This window comes from Diadema antillarum, unplaced genomic scaffold (assembly GCF_040938485.1).
Source record: "Diadema antillarum isolate AM-2024a unplaced genomic scaffold, OU_Dant_1.0 scf00000014, whole genome shotgun sequence".
Taxonomy (NCBI): Eukaryota; Metazoa; Echinodermata; class Echinoidea; order Diadematoida; family Diadematidae; genus Diadema; species Diadema antillarum.
Window position 1 is genome coordinate 7,807,908 of NW_027270903.1, and position 21,674 is coordinate 7,829,581.

At 39.9% G+C, this 21,674-nt stretch overlaps 1 protein-coding gene across 1 annotated transcript in view; it reads right to left on the minus strand.

The window, feature by feature from the left end:
• LOC139722522 (D-aminoacyl-tRNA deacylase 2-like) overlaps window positions 1-15,037 on the minus strand; it is a 37,761-nt gene extending 22,724 nt beyond the window's left edge. The window contains exon 1 of the mRNA XM_071633812.1: window positions 14,924-15,037. Coding sequence (XP_071489913.1) covers window positions 14,924-15,037 — 114 coding nt within the window. The remainder of the gene's footprint in view (window positions 1-14,923) is intronic.
• Window positions 15,038-21,674: the final 6,637 nt, after the last annotated feature.

The following is a 21,674-nucleotide window of genomic DNA, read 5'->3' on the forward strand; positions in this document are numbered from 1 at the left end:
CCGAGATTGGACTCCTCCCCTTGATGTCTCAATGGGATCAGCAGTCGCAGTGTCTGAAGGTAAAGACTCTTCAGGCTCTACCTGCGGACAGAACACAAATTTCGGGATGAGATCCTCGATCCCTGGAATGTCAGAGGACTCCAACAAGTCCCGAGTGACATTTCCATGCTCATTCCGGAGCTTCAAAATGTCATTGACTTGGGTTAATGACAATCCAAGACGTACAAACTCACTACGGGATAAATAATTAATGGGCATCGCCATGACTAGTACCCATGCAAACAACCTATTCACTCAACGAATATGTTTAAAACAGGTACCAATAACTAAACTAAATCAACATGTACTAATGAAGAAAAGACCTTGAACATATACTCACTGGTACTGACCAATGATATACCAATTACCACAATCTGTAATTATCATAATCAGTGACACATCATTTGACACATAAACTATTACTCACTTTAGTTTTTACTACTCAAACACTCCCAAAATATTACTCTAGTACTCAAAACAAACACCAGATACACTTGTAAACATATATGGCTACTAATTACGAACCTAAAATGGGAAATGACAATTCGTTTCTATTGCCTGATGTCACTTGAAAAATAATCACAGCTGTTCCGATCTCACTCCTCCCTTATTATCACAAAAATAGGGAGGTCACAGTAACAACTCAACTTGGGTAAGACTCGGGAGTCTAGGACCTACAAATATAAAACCAGAATAGAATATGGCAATGCTAGAGAAATAAATCTGTGCTTGCAGGAAAACAGATATTTATGAAAACACAATCTCTTTACGCTAGAAGTTACCGTACAAACACAAAAGCAGAAGCAAAACAATCAGTCACAATTAACTTTACCACCAGCACAAGTGAAAAGGACAACACGCAATCAATGTATGCGACACACCCGACACACAGCAGCAATCCAGCACATGAGCAGTAGGCCTAAGCCTGATGCGGTTACGGATACAAAACTATTTTCGTATCTGCAAAGCAATCCAAAATGACAGTAACAGCATGAAGGTTTATACACTACAGATACTCAAAACAAGTAGTAATAATCTATAGTCCAAACAAACAAATCAAAAGTTAACGGAGTAATGTATCAGATACAGTGTACTCACCGGAATGATGTCCTTCAGCACCGCAACATGATGCAGAATGAATGAGCCAAATTGTAGCACCAGTCAAAGGACAGTCACACAAACAATTAAAAATTATTGTATAAACGGTTGCAATTCCGCACAGCGAAAGGAGAAATGCAATCCAATCCTCCTAAGTAAAGGAGAAAATAATGACAGGCCCTTCCTCACCAAAGAGGAGTGAATGGTGCCCACCAACTTCCTCCCTCCTTCCCAATCGAAAAGAAGGACGTAGCACTCCCTCACGTAAGGGGGGGGGGGGGGAACACCTCCCACAAAAGGTGGGGAAATGCACAGACTTCCGCTGCCACTAACTAATCGCGGGGCAAAATACTCCTGCGAAAATAGAAAAACACGAACGTTCCACGAGTAAAGCAGCCTACAGAGAGGAAAAGGGCAAAATAGAGGTAGCAAGGAAAGTCAGAATGACAGTAGAAAATGAAAATGTCGACGCAACAAACAAAGAAAGAATGAGCGCGACAATAGAAAACGCGATCGAGAAAGAAAGGAGATCGCGCTTCGAATCTCGCAGGTTGCGAAAAGTGGGAGAGCGCGACAGAGAAAACACGAAGAAAAACACGAATAGCCGCGCTATACGAATACACACTGAAAGGGGAACGCGATGCCAGAGAGGTCCAGCACAACAGGCGCGCAGCTCACCGCAGGGAAATACCCTCCCTCCTTACACACGATGGACGTGGAGAACTGTGCACGCCAGAGCCTGAACACACTGGAAGCTTTGACAGAACGGCTAGCGAATGCAGTGAATACGCACCGCACACACGAGCTATCCGGCAACGCTATCGCGCGAAATATCAGGCAAGTTAAAACTCGCCTGAACCGGGACACACAGGTATACACAGGGATACAACACGCAACGAATACAGTGATATCACGCAACGAATGGGGCAAGGGAGGTCCACCTACCCAAGCCACCGAGACACACGTGTGGAACGAAACACGTGAAACAATTATGACAATGTAGATCTAGCACGCAGACGACCACCACGCAAATACACGTAACGCGTATACAGGGCTAGACCGAGATCTAGACCTGGACCACGTTTAAAAAGAAAAACGCACCACGCAAACAATGACAATCGCACTCACAAGCTGAAATCACGCCAAAGAATAATTTCAGCAAACACCACCGACAATCAAACTAACAAAACGAAACACGCTTGCAACTAGAACAATCAGAAAAGATGATATTTCAATGAATTTGGAGCTCCCTGAATACAGGTGGGCCTGGTCTAGTGCAAGATGTTGGTTTGTTACAAATCACGCACTGTCACTCAAACAATCGGCACACTCCTCCTCCCCAACAAGCAAAATTACCAATGAAAACGATTACACCAAGACAATTAGACAAAACAAGCACAAAACAAATTACACTACAGGAACAATCGACAAACGTGGACACCGCCAAGCTCCCTCGCGCTGCCAAGAGCTCTCGCCTCGGCTCCGTCGCATGTGCTCCACCCTTCGCGTATCGGTGCGGTATAGGAGTGCAACGCCTGTTGGCGAAAATAATAGCGGCAGCGGAGTCAGCTTAAATTGCGGCTCTATGTCCACGAAAACAATGGCACAGGAAGTAGGACAATTGTCCGTGACGCCACTGTTGTAGTAACGGTAGTACTTACCGGCACTACTGGTGAGTTGCAACTGTAACTTGTCTTGTAGCTCAGTCAGTATGTCTTTCAATCAGGTTCCAGGTCACAACTGAGGGATGCGCGTACAGGCAATCCCTTTTATACCTCCCCTGTGTAGACAGGGGGGTTAGGGTGAAACCGCTAGGGGGCGCTACTACTACAGTAGCAACTGGTCATTTAAAAGAAATATTGAAAATAGATTTGTCATACAATGTATATCGAAGCAAAGTTTGGCATTCCTCTAACACTTTGCTCATTATTATGTACAGCTTAACAGAAATTTGAAGAAGTTATACAAATTAGAAACACAGAATTCTTTCTCAAAACATGACTACCTTCGTGTCTCAGAATAACGTGGCACAGGGGGTTTCACCATGGCACATAAGAGTTAAGTGTTAGACTTCTTACTTTCTAGTTTTATAAACAGGCTTGCCATAGAGTAGGCCTATTCTAGTCCTACACTAGATCTTTCTTTAAACTTTCGGAATACGGACCCTGTTCTGATTAACGTTAAGTCTAACGTCAGAAAAGAGACGCAAGACTCAAACGTTACTGTCTAGACAAGTCTTAGACTTAGACTTAGATCTAAATATAGGGTCTAACATGTTACATAACGTGATGTTTATCCGAATGTGTAACACAAATACATTGTAGGTTCTAGATCTATTGCCTTTCGACGAAACTTTCGGATCCGGAGCCTGAGGAATTTTGACAAGGGCCTAGGCCTAACAAAGTTACTTCACACAACAAGTTAATATTGAAATAGTAGATAATTAGTAGAACCGTCTACGGAAGATGTTCATCGTCAAGGTAGAATATGAAAGTATAAAGCTGATCGTTTATCACACGAAGCGAGGTTAACACAAATGTTATATGCATTTGTTTTTACCTCGCTTCGTGTGACAAACGATCAGCTTTATTCTTTCAATATTGAAATAGTTTTGAATAACTTACTCATTATCTGCAGATAATTTTTTCTTTTCTTGAGGGCTAGGCTCACGAGTAATTTTCCCCGCGACAACATTTTGTTTTAATCCAAGATACACACTCACACTGTGAGGGCCCGGCTGTGCTGACTAGCCGGGCCCTGTAGCTAGCTGTGCTGACTGCATGCGCTCGCTCAGTTCAGCTAGCTGCAAGCTGTCAGTGTTGTGCTGTATAGTTTAAAGTGGGTCTGCATTGGTAAGAAACATGTCTAGCGCCATCATAAGGCTCATTTCTCTCTGTGGTGCCCAGCATTTCTCCCATAATGCCGAGCGGCGTGCATCAAAACTGACCCGTTCCACACTGAATTCTGATATTCCCATAGACTTAACACACAGATCACCAGGTTCCCGTAGGGGATGGCCTGGCAGCGGCTCGCTTCGCTCCCGCATTATCTTGCGCAGTCCAGTGCATACATTCACGTACCACAGATATCTAGATATCGATACCATTATAGGTTGTCACTTACTGAAGATGGTGTTTTATCGCGATGCGCGATAGATCTGCATGATACTATACGTTTGGTGCTTTCAAACATTTCGACACTACAGGTCGTTTATTCTGATCGTTGTGTCGAACTTCAATCTGCGATTACATGTATGTCGCGGATACGACTTGGTAACTGCTGGATCCAGTGGGAGGAAATGCGAGCTGTTTATCGGCAAGAAATAAACAAGATAAACGTTGCCCTTGACGGCCCATCAAGCCATTCAACACAGGATGACTTTGCTGGTCATCTGCTAGCTGCTGGATGTCCACCACTGGGCATCAGCACTGGCGTCGAGCCTATATACAGTGAAGCTGTGTGCCAGGATTGCGGGATCAACCCGTCGTGAAAGTTTCCACGTGCACTCAGACTGAGTCAGAAGCCTCTGATAAGCCAAGGTGGGTGAAACTTAACTTGTATGATATACAATTGTACCTACTTTTTATTCATTTGCAAATGACATTCACTGAACGCTGAATTTACAACCTTCCACATCCATGTAACAACTAACGTTTCGTTACCGTTGGGCCCTAGGCTACTCGAATTACCGCTGCGTTGCCGTTGATCTTCATAACATCGCGACGAACGATGACAGGATTTAAAACACCCCTATTCACATTTTTTTTCAGTGATTATTACAATAAATACTGACGTCCACTTACGACAAGAAGTGTCTATGATGACTTAATGACTAGACCTAGACCTAGGCCTGATTAAGTCAATTAGTGAACGTGTACGGTGTAGACCCATAACTGGCCATATTTAATTATCAGTATCACTATCAATCAGTATGAACGTTTTCATTTTAGCGTTTTACTTTAAGGTTATTGTTCCTCACTAACCCAGCCTCAACAAATTGTCGAATGAAATTTCTAGGAAGGGAAATCATGATCAATTCAAGATATATTATCTGTTTTCCAATTGCAATCTCGAGATATTAGCTTGGTGTCATTTCTCACATGTGTGATAATAATATTCAGGGCAGGGGGACAGCACATAGATATAGGAACCGCATGTACATTTGTTCTGGTACTACTAGGCCTAACGCTAGTAGTAGTAGACTTCCTATTATTACTAACGTTTAGATCTATAACTCTTACCGTCTAACTGTTAGTAGTAGCAATGATTTATGTGTGAGAGATATTCGTAAATGCATCTGGAGCTTTCATCACTCATTGTGTTGGACTTCATGAAAACTCTTAAAGAGCATGAAATTTGAAGGGATATTTTACTGCACATCATATCTCAATCAGCTGGCCCGACGAAGAAACCGACGGCCACATTACACTAAATTCACCGCCCAGCGATGTTTTTCTGCTCGCTGCGCTGGTGTATAGCGAGTAGGTCAGTTGGCAGAGTGAGTGGATTGTCGCGGATCTCTCTTGCGACAAGTAACCCGTTCCCTCGCGATCGGCCGAAAGATCGTGGCCGCGCCGGGCGGGCCGCGCCGGGCGGGCCGCGCCGGGCGGGCCGGGCTGGGCTCTCGGTACCCCACCATATTATGCACTGCTTGTGTGTGTTCTCTCGGCTCTGCGCACAGCTGCTGTGAGATCGTGCGCTGACCGGCATGCAGGCGGCGATCAGCCACAAACGATGTAACCACAGAACTAGAGTTCTGACTAGAGTTCTATGGATGTAACCCGGCCACCGGAAGTTTTGATAGATGGCGCTCTTTACAAAAAGTTCTGGCATCAAAATAATGGCCAGTGCAGACCGGCTTTAACGTGCACTCGGTTAGTCTTAATCACACACTGTGTTTTATTTTAGGGTCACGATCTCATCAAAATATTTACTAATCAGTATTGTTTCGATTAGATATTTTGAACATTATGTCTTCTTATTGAGCAAGTATATCTAAAGACAGTAATTTACGTTCAAATTACAGAACAATCGGCAAAGTATTCACATATAAATAACAGTGTCTGGTAATTAAGACTAGCTTTCCTTGGGGAAATATTCATCATGTAGATACTGCGGTTGTTTTTTTTCTTGGGGAAAGTGCAAGTTAAGTGTAGATACTGCGTTTGGCAGTTACGGAAAAGTAGCTTTCCAAACATTTTTTCAAAACTCTGAATATGTCATATGAAGAAGGATTGTCTACTGACTATATTTATGCAAAGAAGTGAAAATCGCCAAACATTTTAGATACTGCGTTTTTCCTTGGGGGGGGGGGGAGATTTTGATTTAGCGCCGCAGCTAGACTCCGCCCCTAGTATTAAAAGAGGGAGTGATCTTATTGGTCAGTGCGTGGCATTCTGATTACTGATTGGTCATGCGTAGACCGCTGGCGCTAAGCTTGACTGAACATCGCGGAGGTCGCTTGGAGCATACCTTCTATATTGTCAAGTGGTGAAAACTGTCTCGCCTCCCCTTGATCACGATAGCGTCGGAAGGAAAACTTTGAATGTGTTTTTCTCAAAACTCTGATTTCCACAACCACTTGACATGCGCTAATAAAATCATCGGTATCTCCGCAACCGAGTACTTTTATGAGTTGTGCTATATATGAAATTAAAGTAGAAGAGCATGAAAATAATGTCATGCCATTTTCAATTGCCCTCCCAGACTTTCAGATTCTTTTGTTGTAGCGGGTCACAGGTGACGCGAATGTGACGTGTGTCGTGACAAAGAAAAAAGACGTAAATTTGACGTGATTTTTACCAGTCTCTGCTATCAGGGGCAAATCACAGGGTTTGGGGGAAGGGAGAAAAATAGTTTTAAAAACGTCAATGGACATTACAAAACGTTTTTATTATGCCTGCTACATCTTCGTCCTTCATAAACGCCTACAAAACATTTTTATTAGGTCTGCTACGTCGACTTCGTCTCGAAAGAACGTCTAAAAAGGTTTTTATTTGGTCCCCTGCGTGTTCTCAATTGGTTTCTTTATCATGAACATGCATGCTTTTTATTAGTATATCATGTCTTTTTATGAATAGTCAAATAAGAAAATATAAGATTTGAAAACTAGTGGAAATATGTGACCGTGCATCACAAAACGAACAAAAAGTCGCACACACTGATTTTGTGTGAGGACTGAAAATAGGTGAAATGGGTCAAAATAGCCGATGTTGACTTTTTCATATTTTCTGAAAGGGCAAGTCTTCTTCTACATTATGCTAAAATTTGGGATCATAAAACGGACAGGAAAGTGTGTTTTATGCAGTTTATCTCGAACATTTTTTGTTAGAATAGCGTGATTAGGTGCATCTTTAGAGTCCCCCTTTCATTTCCGAAACACCTTGTACACACTCTTCACTTTCAACTCTAATAACGTTTGAAAGGATGATGCTACTGCTTTGAAATTTGACATTAATTATGGACAGAATGTATTAATATGTCATGCTCAATTTCAAATTAATCTGATTTTCTCTTCATTGTTGTTACTCCAGTTGTTTACATCCTGTCTTTTGTCCCATTCATCCCACAGCCAGCACGGCTTGGTAAAGATTAAGCGCCTGAATAGACACTGTACTTCAGAGCCTCTTTTCTCAGTTCATACTTTTTCTGAGTGTGTGCTTTCTTTCCAATATTTAAATAGGTTAGGAGAGTCCATTTGATTTGAATTATACATCATTTTAAAGCTAAAAGCCTTCTCTTTTAAAATATGCCCTGAACTAAAATTTCATGTCTGGCGACTTTTTGTTTGCTTTGTGATGCAGGGTCACATATATAAAAGGCATAGAAATCCAACGATTTATGCTGGGTTCAAACTTTATAAGTTAGAAATTAGATTACCTACGTTATTGTTCAGTTTCTCACAGCATCATATCGTATTTTCATATGTTGATTGGCCTAATAAAGGTGTGTGTGTGTTGTATTTTTAGTAACCATGGCTTCATTCATTACAATATTTTGCTGGTACATAAAAGAATGTGAAAAAAATTCATCAATTGGAAATATAATGTAGTACAGGTAATAGGTGGTAGGACATTAGCCTGTAAAATCTCATGACTATATCAATATAGAACTGGTCATAAGACTTTTTAGACGTTTAGACGTTCCTTAAAAGTTTTTTGAACGTTCTAGACTGTTTAAAGGTTTTCTGGACGTCCGCAGAACGTCCACAGAACATTTTTTATATTCTTAAAAGGTTTTACTGACGTCTATAACGTCCAAGAAGTTTTCTGCAGGTCCATATTTTTTTTTCGTTTGAAATACGTTCTTATAACGTCCATCTTAAACGTTGTAAATACGTCAAAAACTTTACACAAAAAGACATTCTGAAAACGTTTTGACAAAACGTCCAAATAAGGAACTTGGAATGTTTCAAGAAAGTTCAGAAAACGTCCAGATGTTAGCTGGGAATGGATCAAAATAATGTCTCAAACAGCAATCAATGTGTGTCTGGTAAAAGCCACTGGTTTTCCCAGTGCCTGAAGAGATCAAATCGTTACCCAAAACTTCGACGAGCACCTCTTTGACTTTCTGACCTTTTTTGGCCAAAGGAAGCAAGAAATTTATATATATTATGTTTTTATGGATACTGACTTTTTATTGATTTGGCCTATTTGAGGCATGCTCTATTTACCTGAAAAATCCCAAAGTTAGTATTTTGGACCAATTTTTTCTATATATTTGGGTGGCAAAAGGAAGCAAGTACACGAAATTGCATTACAAAAATGGCAATAGGAAGCAAGTAACAACCTCATGATATGATTGTTACTTGCTTTCCTTTGCCAAAACAATTATTTTTACACACAATCTAAAATACTTTGGCAAAAGGGAGCAAGTAAAATCCTTATGATAATATGATTGTCACTTGCTTCCTTTTGCCAGATCTGTCATGGTTGCTAAAAATCTGAAATATTTTTTTTTTTTTTTCAAAAGGAAGCGAGATACAACCTCATGATTTGATTGTCAATTGCTTCCTTTTTGCCAAATTATTTATATTTCCACACAATCTACAGTACTTCGGCCAAAGGAAGCAATCGACATCCTTATGATAAGATTGTCATTTGCTTCCTTTGGCCGTTTTTATTTTTTGTTAGCTACAATCTATAATACATTGGCAAAATGAAACAAGTAAAACACTCATGCTATGATTGTTACATGATTCCTTTTGCCATATTTTTCATGTTTGCTACAAATCTATAATATTTTGGCAACAAGAAGCAAGTTACATAACTATGAGTTTCTATGGGAATATCAAAATTTTGAATTGTCATAAATGCACCACTATATGACTTGTAAGAATACCGACTTTGTTTTTCTCATCACAAATTTCCATGTCGGAGGGCCTACCCAAAAACATATTTTTCCCCATTTGTTGCATTTGTTCTCGATGCCACTTGCTTCCTTTTGCCGAAGTAGGGCAAAGTTGTGAACTTGTCCATTTATGTGTTCCTTTGTTTAATATGCAATTACTGCCTGACACGGAAACAACTTGTATCCTTTCAGAATAGAATTTATCCAGAAATATGTGTAGTCCAGGGGCAACCACATTCTGTCCTTTTCAGTGGTTTGTCACGCGAGTTTTGCGTATTATAGTGTGTGTGTGTTTTCACGTTTTACCAGAAGACATGCTTCTATGACTCGTTCGTTATACAAGTAGAACATTAATGAAGAATTTGTTCGCAAAAACCGATAAGTCCTTATTTGCCAAATGGAGATATTTGCGATTAGAGGTCAAGAAAAATAAAGAGAATAATAAGAAAATTTTTGCTTCTTTTGAACATAACTTCAAAAATGTACCTTTATATGTAGTGACCAATATATCATTCAAAAGGTATTATTTTTTTTACTTTAAGACAGAGACCGTACTTCAAAATCTTCAAAAATGGACTTATCGGTTTTTGCGAACAAACTCTTCAATTTTCTTATGTTTGCTACAAGCTATAATACTTTGGCAAAAGGAAGCAAGCATACTAGTCATTCTCATGTTATGATTGCCATTTGCTTTCTTTCGCTAGATTTGTCATGTTTGCTAAAAATCTGCCCCCCCCCCATTTCCCCGTTTTCACGTCTATTCGAACGACATGCCGAAGACTGCCGCCTTGACGAATTTCTTCCAAAATGATCAATTTGACGGTGCCTTGAAAGATGCAGTCAAACAAGCAAGAAATAAAGGAAATCAGGAAGAACTCTCCATGATGACGACACAAATTGAGCTCAGTGAATCCAAAATACTTTATCTGAAAGATTGCAATGTCCAGACTTTAAACAAAATTGAGGAATAAGAACGAAAACTACTAGAACAAAGAGAAACTAGAAATATCGCTACGGTGACTGGTATGCCTCCGCCATAATGCATAATTTCCCTAATAGGTGTATAGTACAAGGTCTTGACAAAGTGTGATGACAGTTTCACACAATTGGCAAAATATTAAAATGACAGGTTCGCCACAAATGTGCTGAATGTTCACTTTCCTAGAACTAAGTTCAACTCGATGAATGATTACAACATCAGAGTGCAGGTATTAGGGGAACTGATGATTTTTACTTGACTTTTGACCCTTTTATAAGTTTATGCATTGAGTTATTTTCAAGGTACTGAGAAAACGTATAAGTTCAGTATCAAATGGTAAAATAGCATTATCTAAACCTGGCCTTTGACCTTTGACCTCACAGTTCCAAAGAGAATCACTGTTAGGTAGAACATGCATAAATATGCAAGTTTCATGATGATGCCTTGAGTTACTTTCGAGATATGGAGGAGAAAGTGCAATTTAGCACTTTCACTAGACCTTCGACCTTTTGACCTTTGACCTTTTGGCAAGAAACTTCCCACAGAATATATATTGGGTAATACATGCATTTCAGGCATTGCATAAATATAAAGAAAGTTGTGATTTTTGAGGAGTTGACCTTGACCTTTGACCCTGACCTTTGACCCATGACCCCCAACTTCCCTAGATAATCACTGCCCATCGGTACAAGCATATATACTAAGTTCCATAAAGATACCTTGAACCACTTGCGAGATATGGAGAAAAACATGAAATTTCAACCTTTGTTTTCACAAAATAACCTGTGACCTTTGACCTTTGACCCCGTGACCCTAAAATCCAACAAAGTATTATCCCCCAGGATATACCCTCATACCAAGTTTGATGTAAAACCACCACACAGTTCTTGAGATATCGACAAAAACAAAACGGGACGGACGTACGTACGGACGGACGGACGACCCGAAAACATAATGCCTCCGGCCACTTCGTTGGCGGAGGCATAAAAAATACAATTAGTGGAAAACAAAATGAAAGAATCGGATGAATATTCGAGAAAAAAAAATGTCTAAGGCTATTCGGAATCCCGCTAAGAGAACACTGGCGACATTGTTCTCAAGCTCGCCAAAGAAAAGCACAGTATCGAAATCTACATCAATGACATCGACAGAAGTCATAGAACAGGACCCCACCTCACAGCAATCTCATGCCCACAAACAAGCAGAGCGTCAACAATCACACTCGCAATCTCCAGCCACATCACCGTCGTTAACGTCACCATGCGTGAGTGAAATCTCGTCTTCTTCCAAGGCGGACATCAAGCTACACTATTATCCTGTTATTGTGAAATTTGAGACGCACCGTCCATAAGTCGTCATGATAGCTGGATCAGGTCATTAACTCAAACGATCGGCAATCTCTATTGTAGAGGACCCCTTTTTATGCAAAAAAAAAAAAAGAAATCGTTTATTGATCTTAATGTTTTTGTTTTTGTCTTTGTTTTTGTTATTGTTTTTCTTTTTGGGGGGAGGGGGTAGGAAGTCTAGGCATTGCCGTTGATTTACAGTTTACTGGGAATTTACATATTGGGCAATCGTGTATAAAAAAAAAAAGGTCAGTAATACAATACATTTTCTTGGGGGGAGGAGCAGAATGAGAGGATTCATCAACGAATCAACCTTGTGCTGCGATTTTTTAAAGTTTCCCAATTGAAATTATCATGAATTTCACTTATTGATTTGTGTTCAGACAACTTCACTTTAAATATTATACTGCATGCTCTGTTCAGCAATTTTTGTAGCGTTTCTACGTGGGCTTTGGCTGCTGATTGCCAAATCATGACACAATAATCATTCGGTAATTCTGCCACATGTTGATTATTGTAAAATGATTTTGCAATGAACAGCCAAAGCCCACGTAGAAACGTTACAAAAACTGCTTGACAGAGCAGGCAGTATAGCCATGAAAGTTAAGTTGTCTGAACACAAAATAATAAGTGAAATTCACGATAATTTCAATTGGGAAACTGTAGAAGAAAGCAGCACAAGGCGCTTTTATACAATTATATATTATATATATATATGGTGCATGAGGCTGAATGCACTATAACAATATAAGCACCGACAAATTCTGAATTTGCCCCGAAGGCCGGTAATATTCAATGAGGCCGCAGGCCGAATTGAATATAATTGCCTGAGGGCAAATTCAGAATTTGGAGGTGCTTGGTACTTGCTATAGTGCAATAAGATGTCATGCACTATGTGTTATATAAAATAGCATACATACCCAGGCGAGATAAATTGAAAAAATACGAAAGCCTAGATCATTTAGACTCTACACGTGTCTAGACAAGCAATAATACCAGTTTCTTTGAACCTGTGTAGACAAAATCCTGAAGATCCAAATTCAACTATAGAGTCTAGGGTCTACGTGGTTATCTAACGTTTTCTAGGAAACTAGGCCCTACGATAGGTTAGGTCAAGGGGCCCTGGCCTAACGTTTTCTACTAGATCTACGGCACTTACGAGCGACAGAGCTAACGTTAGTTAACACTTGACCCTGCAATACAGTGTAGGTCTACCATGGATCTAACAGTAACACGTTAGTCGCCCTACTTATTGCACTGTGGGTCCAGGACCAGGACTAGATGATGTTTTATAGGATTAGGGATCTACTGGATTTAAACACAAGGCTCGTGCCAGGCATCATTGAAGTCACCATTGCTGCACATGTAGATTCCGAGAGTGTGTTGTAAATGTCGTAGTAAAAGTTCATAGCGTAGCGTGATCAAAGAGCGCTTAGCGTATACCGTACACACGCTGCCCATTTCCACGGCGCACTTCCGCGTAGAATGTACGGAGAAAGCGGCACAAATCTTGGGTTGACTTGCTCAATATCCGTCGGATTGATTCCTTTTTCAGAACAGTAGGAGTCCAAAATTCGTAGGGCGTATTTGATGGCATCCCATGTGTCCTTATTGTCTAAGATACTGTTTATATAGATCAGTCTCTGTAACAGTAGCGAACCTGTTCATTTCAGCTTCCATGTTTAAATCTACCGCTGAAAGTCTAGTCCCACACAGATGAGTTGCTGGCATAGCCAGCGAGAATTGAGAATAACGATAATATCGAGCAAAGCATATCGCGGTTGTGGCGCAATCGCGTCGATAAGGTGCGGGATTCAGTACTCGATGATTAAAATGAGGGAGCAAAAACCGATATCAAATCGATAGCGGGTTGTCGTTGGCAATCGTTATATTTTGCGTGCACTATAACTTTTGTCATGCACTGCCGGCCTGTATCATAAGTATGTATGCTATTATATATATATATATATATATATATATATATTCATGAAATGGCACCTATTTACTCGTGATAACTTCGCTTACAATGACAAGATGAGAAATTGATATTACAGAAATCTAATTCTCAAAGTGATAAAGTTAGCTTTTACAACGTGGCAGTAATAATTGATATAAAATGATCTACCTTTGTCTATACTACACAGTCCAGCAGTCCAGCAGTCAATGACTATATTACAAATCGTGACTGTACATTCTGAACTGTAAATTTGTAGAATAAATGACAATGTGGTTCAGTTTATTTATATATATATATATATATATATATATATATACATATGTATATATATATATTTATATATATCTCATGTTTATCATATATTATATGTAAATATATATCATTACCCTATACCATCAGAGGATTGACATGAGTAAAAGGGGTGGGAGGAAAGGAGAGGAGGGGAATAGAGTTGTTCCGAGGAATTGTCTTGTGATATGGCTGTGATGTTTATGAACTATTAAAAGACATGTTCGTTATTATATAGATTTATAAATCTTGGACTCCATTGAAGAAAATATGTATTATGACCTTCAAATCTAAAATGGGATATCCACCGTTATGTGTAATCACCATTGTCAGTTGCCAATTTGTTTTAATTGTGTTTTCATGCTTCAATATTGATTACTGTCTCAGTTATGTCATGTTGGACACTGGATTTTTATAGATGATTTTACTGTGTCGGAAATAATAAGTAATCAAACATTTTTTTTTTTGGGTTATTTCTCTAGTTCTACTTTTTCTTGATAATTGATCTTTACGATAAGTAGCAATCTCTAGTGATAGGTATGTTTCTTCACACACAAATACACACACACTTGTATTGGCGAGCACACAAGGTACATACACTGTACAAAATAAATACATATTTACAACTACAAGAGATAGCCATGACTAATGGTACCCTTCCCCTCACACACACACACACACACACACACACACATACACACATTCACACACACACACACACGCACACACACACACACACACACACCAACACCACCACCACCACCACCATCACCACCATCACACTAACATACTTATTAAACGCACTCACACATGGGAAGAAAGAGAGAAAAAAAATGTTAAATGTTTCCATCTCTGTGTATAGGCTACCTCTACAAATACAGCTTCGTTATCACTCGATGCAGGCTGGACTTGGAGCTTAGCAGACAGGCATTGCTGGATCACCAGTCTAGCTTTGAACTCACTGTTTGGTTGGTTTGCCATGCTATTTCTTGGAGATCGTTCCGGATGAAGCTATGGGCCAAGAAAGTAAAGGCAATAATTTATTGGTCTGTACACTGAAAATTATATGTAAAGTGTTGAGTATGTAGCACATTTCAACAAACACATTGGTTGGTATTACAACACTAACACTTATGTATGTCCCTCTCTGAAACGTTATGCTGTACATTGTAGAGGTAATGAAGAAAAAACTATTTTAATTAAGGCTTATGCTAATTTATGGCACCAACATAGCATGTACATGTAAATGCATGTAAATTGATAATGAAGAAACCAATAAATGAAATCGTTCTTCATTTTGGTCATGAATATCACTTACACGCAGATTTACCTAAAAGTTTCTCACTTGCATACTTACTTTCATTCATGCCCGATTATAACCCACAAATTTAACCTTCTCTATGTTTTGCTTCCAATTGATTTTTTTTTCAGATGTTCTTTATGGATGAACGTTGATTTTCTCAAGTAAAGGCACGTAATTATTCTTTATTGAACTCATCCATTGTATTTGAACATCCTCAAGTCATCGTAAATTTGACTGCATTCAGAATATCAATGTCAGCAATACATTTTGTAAGTTTGGTCATTTGACTCAAGGTTTGAATCAGTCTTTATTTTCTCTCAAACAGTTTTTGTGATACATCAAATCAAATGCATCACAGTAAGATGGCTCATTTAGATTTCATGGTGCTATTCGCACCCTGACATCATTGGTTTTAATTTTTAATGGCTTCTACTCATTCTCTCATTTTCAACTAGACTCAAGTCCACTCACAACTTTTAACCTGTGAATATCCAACAGTTTATCTCAGCCGATGCCCAGTCATATCGAATACGGCATTTCATTGCCCCATGATAGCGAATATGATTAAGGCTGCCCTTTTTGGTGATAAAACCTACAACTAGTGCATTATAGGTGATGATGATGTTTCCCAAAATTTGTTCAGATCTCCGCAGTTCGTCATTATTTACAAATATCTTACAACAGCCATAATTGCAAACTGACTGAAAATGTTGCTTTTCAGAAAGACTTTTCTTGTCACAGAGGGATGAGAATTTTTCCCCCAAGAAGATGGTGGTCTTTCCGACCTTGAAACATTATAGGACATCTGATGTATTGCACTTTCTCTTTGATGTGCCTCTCACCTTTTCCACCTGAAACACAACATTTCCATGGGAGACTTAGCAAAGTTGTTGGAATTTGTTTCGCCTTTGTGTCTATGACAATCTGTCATATAAACCAAATTGTCTGCATCTCTCAGGACCAAGTTGCCACTTCCTGGATCGTATCTGCCTTCTCAGTTGCTTACGTTGCCTCATCCAGGCGGCAATATACTTTCGGAGAGTCATGTTTGCATTCTGCAGGCACAGATCTGCCTATAAGGCTGCCCTGTATCAATGTACAACTTGGAGCCGGTTGTAGTTCATCGAGACAAGGAGGCATCAGATGAAAAGGGTGAGGTCCTACAACTTTTTTTTGTGTGTGTGTGTTTTATGTCCTTTAAGGAGTCAGTTGTAGGAAGGCTGGTATACATTCGTTAAACATCAGCTTCATTTCCCATTCATTACTGTGGATGTGCTGTAGATATCCTGTAGATGTGCTGTAATCATCACTTTTGACCGTCCTATTAGTTTGTCATCCGTAACAACACGCGTTTTGCCCGGTAATTATCGTGTGGCTATGCCGTGGATATGCTTTCGATGTTCTGTACAAAGTAGTTTTATCCATTACATCTTTTGCAGCAACGGACTTTACAGGAGGCCTAGCGGATAGAAACCTGTGGAAAACGACAAAGTATAGTACATTACAGGAGAAAACGTGTATAGCACAAGGATTGGATCGCGGTATCCATTTTTGGTGTGGAAAAACTTTGGGCATGCCCAAAGTTTTCTGGCCGCACTGACGGATATCACCGGAAATTAAAAGTCCATCCTAAGGATAAAAAGGACATGAAACGCATTTTAACGGATATCAACTGATGCCAAAAATCGACCTTCGATTCCCATGCGTTTGCCTTATCTGCCAAAGTGTGACAGGGGCATTACACATGAAGGTGAAATGCCAATTGTATGTAATCCTGAAGTCCTTAGATAAGAAGGAAGTTAAACGACTCAAAACGACATTGCTTGCGTCATATTCAGATGCTACATTTTATTACTTCGTACACTCTTATTTCTGCCGAGTCAAAATTTCAACTCTGAATCCGAGTCAAAAATGTTTCACTCCGATCCGTGTAAATTTAACACCAACCGTGTACTTCTGACTCAAATCCGAGTTATCATTTTGGTTATCGGACTTTTTACACCTACGCAGAGTCACATCAGAAATACCCAGCGCAATGTACATGACATACGCGCGCTACAATTGGACAAAACATGTCATGTGTCCTATGTGACGTAGTACCCCTGCGAAAAAAAAAGCGTCATTTCTCGACGATCCGCCGCGGCCGCGAGATATCTTGCAACTTTTTGTCTTCAAGATGGACAATTTTGTGTGCACTTTTCGAGAGGAATGCGGAATGGAGGAATACGGAAGAGTTTTCATCGGTGAGTTCCCACCTCATTCACAACACTCATATAAATAATTGCCTGAAACATGGTCTAAACAGTCAGTTTTATTTAGGGCAAAATGAACTTTCGACACGGACACACTGACCGGTAATGGCGTAGCCGTAGGCGGCCGTACGGTAGCTCGTACCTTTTGTACGTAGCCCTAGGCTATATGCTATACGTTAGAACCAATCTACAATAGATGTGAACCTACCCAGCTACACCTCCACTGTACATGCATACAATACATATACGATCTTGATTGCTAATTCGAGCTACCGTACGGCCGCCTACGGCTACGCCATTACCAGTAAATGTGTCCGTGTCGAAAGTTCATTTTGCCCTAAATAAAACTGACTGTTTAGACCATGTTTCAGGCAATTATTCATATGAGTGTTGTGAATGAGGTGGGTACTCACCGATAAAAGCTCCTATGTATTCCTCCATTCCGCATTCCTCTAGAAAAGTGCACACCAAATCCGAGTCATTACTACACCAAAATGGGTTACTTACAATGCGGGAAACGACACCCTATCAGAGTAAAATTGTGATCTTTTGATTCGGAAATCCGTGTCATTTTGCTGGAATAGATTCCACCAAACTGACCTCATTTCCGAGTCAAATTTGACACTTTCCGAGTTAATTTGACGCCACAGAAATGACTCGGAAAGTGACTCGGAATCCGAGTGAAATCATTTGACTCGGAAGTCCGAGTAGCTTTCACTCGGAAGGAGTTGACTCCCAGCTGGCGCCATTTCCGAGTCACATTTCACACTTTCCGAGTTATTCTTGACGCCGCAGAAATAAGAGTGTATTTTAGTTGCGTAAACTCTACCGTACTTCCCAATTTTGATGGGACTATTGGTCTCAACAGTAGCATTAGGGGTAAGGGGGCTCAGAGTGTCCTCTGTTGTTGAATTCTCGAGAGCCATAGTAGCAGAAGTGCGCAAATTCGATAGTCTACTCGCATTTTAGGTTTATAGGTGCACAAAAGAGTCTGATGTCACTTAAAGAACGCAACTCAAACGTACGCATGGATTAAGTATTTTCAGCAATATTATAAATTTCCGCCCAGTTTCATCGGATTTGCATTCGAACTAGCGATGCCGTCATTCAAGTTCGAATGAAGTTGAATGATCACCGAGATCAACATTCAGAAAGGTAACTAGTTCATTCAATTCAGTTTCATCAGCATGCGATTTCATAAGTTTCACACACAAGGGTGTAAAAAGGGCATTCAAATTAACAATGCAAGTGCAACGCATTCAAATTCGCAACAGCACCGCCGTGGAGAGCGTAAAGGAATTCAAGTCCATGATAAGGCAAACAACTGCAAAAAAAATGGGCAGTTTTTTGTGTTTTTTTTTTGTTTTTATTCTATGTAGTCACTCAGCTGTTTGAATATGCAAACTTAATATGCCTTGAAATGTGATTTTTTTTTAAAATCATACTAACTAATAACTCGTTTAACTCCTCTTTCAAACACATGCACTTACACTTTATTCTCACACGATTGTATCCGCTGCTACATTACAGAGTATGCATGAACATCTCGAATACGGACAAAATTAGTGAATGAAGCATGACCTTGACAACGAGAAAAACTGGCGATAAAACCCTTTGGTGAAATAGGTTTATCTAAACAGCTGAGGCAACCTATGATATTGACACGGGGAACTAAGTAATGGAATCAAAATTGATCAATATTGCATATAACGTATAGGACCCCTAAGATCATCCTGAAGATATTCTGGCATAATGGCTATTTTTCTTAATGTTATATCTATACTACTGTATGTGATGTATTGAAAGTGACAATTAAGATAATTAAATGACACATTGAAATGAAAATGAAATTCGGCCGTAATCTGGCAGAACTGCTTATCTCCTTAAAACCAGTACACCAGAAATCTTTCTTATCTGGGATATCATAAGTTGCAAATTTCTTATTTTCTTGGTCATCAATGGTCGAGATAATTGATTACCAGCAACAAAAAAAAAAAAAAAAAAAACCGCGAGAAAAAAGGCATTTTCACCTTTTTAATGGTAATAATCAACCATATAAAAAACTTAGGCAGCTCAGCCTGATTAGTCGCAGCCAAATTGCTGCCGACGTAATATGGCAGAATTGTTGCGTATCTCTGGTGACGTGCCCTGGTTAATCAGCCAGAACTGCGTAAGTCTCTATAGGAGATACGCAGTTCAGCCTGATTTAGTCAAGGCGCTAGTTTTTGTAAGGGGCTTAAGGAGTTCGTTCGTTTTTCCTGCTCTTTCTGTTTCTCCTATTATCCCCCTAACCCACGAGCATCATGTTGGACCCCCTTCTTTTATTGCATTAACGTATTGTATTATCGGTTGCCAAAGGGTCAAGCTTATAGCTTATTATTGGCGACCGTTCTGTATGGTTATTCATAAGACTTGTATTGTAATTTTGTCTTAAATGTATTTGTAATCAAAATTGTTGAAATTGTTGAAACTAGCTATAATGAGTTTCATATTTGAATATTATTATGTTTGATTATGTTGAAACAAAAAAATGTAAATGTTGCCATACGGAGAATTGATAAATCAACCCTCCCCGCAGAAAAGGTTTGACCACACAGGGTGGTAGATGGGACCTCCAGGAACATCCCCAGGTAGTATGTGCATTCCCTGTCTCCTGCGTGAAAGCTTCGAAACCGACCCGTTTTCAGTTACGAGAGGCATAAGGGGAATGTGAAATATCTGCGTTGGAGTTGCCTGCGATCGAGGTGCTGCCACTAAGGGCCTCCTACTTGTGTTCTGCGTTTACCTCTGCGACTCACCCGGAACAAGTTTTGAGCATGTTTAAGGCCTTGTCAAACCGTGGCTGGGGAAGCCTTGAGGGTTGACTTGTTGGGAAAAAAAAAAATAGCTACCCGCAGCTCCCCCAGTTGGCCCGAGCCTGCATGGCAATACTTACCGCCTATCTCGCCCGTAGTTGCCCGGAGGTGCCCACGCTAGTCCGATTTACCCGCAGCCAAGTTTTGATCATAACCAAAACTTTTTTTCCGAGTGAGTCGAGGGCGTCGCCTGCAAAGGTCCACGCAGAACACCAGTAGGAGGCCCTTAGCTGCCGCAAGTCACAAGTAGTTGACCCACTTGAAGTATGTAAGTTGCCCTTGGATCTACGTAAATCAATTTCGTTCAGAAGAATTCCTTCACCAAGTTGTCAGCCCTCACTCGCCACCCATGCGCCTGACAAGCAGGTCACATGGAATACACTTAAGACGAACGTAGGTGTGTGACAGGGTGTGACAGGGCCTAAACATGACCGCGGATAAGTAGGACTTGCGTGAGCAACTACGGGTAACTACGGGCGAGATACATACCAGGTACTGTCATGTGCGGGTTATCTGCGGGGAACTCCGTGTTAGAAAAAAAAATGTTCTTCGCAAGTTGCACGCAAGGCTTGCCCGGAAATGTGTGACAGTACGGCCTTTGCTGTTCATTCCAAGTGGTATGTGACGCTGTTCGCTATCATTTTAGAATAGATTGTTAAGAAGCAGATAAGATTGAACAGAGGGTATCTCTCAATAATGGATAAAAGCTGGAAATTTGGCAATAATTTTTCAAATGTGTCATATTTTAAGACAAAAATAACATCCACACAAAAAAATCAAGATAGCAGCCATTTGTCAAGGTTGTCGTAAATGTGTAACGTAAAAGTTATTTTTCAACCTATACAATTTGATAGAATTGTCATTTTTTTTAAATGATTTTGATGTCTATTCATTTGTGTTCATACGCATTCGAACAATATTACACTAGTGAAAACCATGCTGAGGGTCAACTTCCTTTTTTTCCTTGTATGTTACTGTATTGGTGTACAAGTACAAATGATGATCTTACATATCCAATAATTTCGGGGTCAGACAACTTTCTATTTTACAATAGTCATTTATAATTTTGCCACAACAAAGTAGGATAAAGTGAAAAAACAAACAAACAAAAGATATCTTGAATCCACACATGTTTGTCTCTTTGCCTTTCGTGCACATCACCCATTGTAGATGGGGTCTTAAACTACCTACCTCGACACTATAAAATT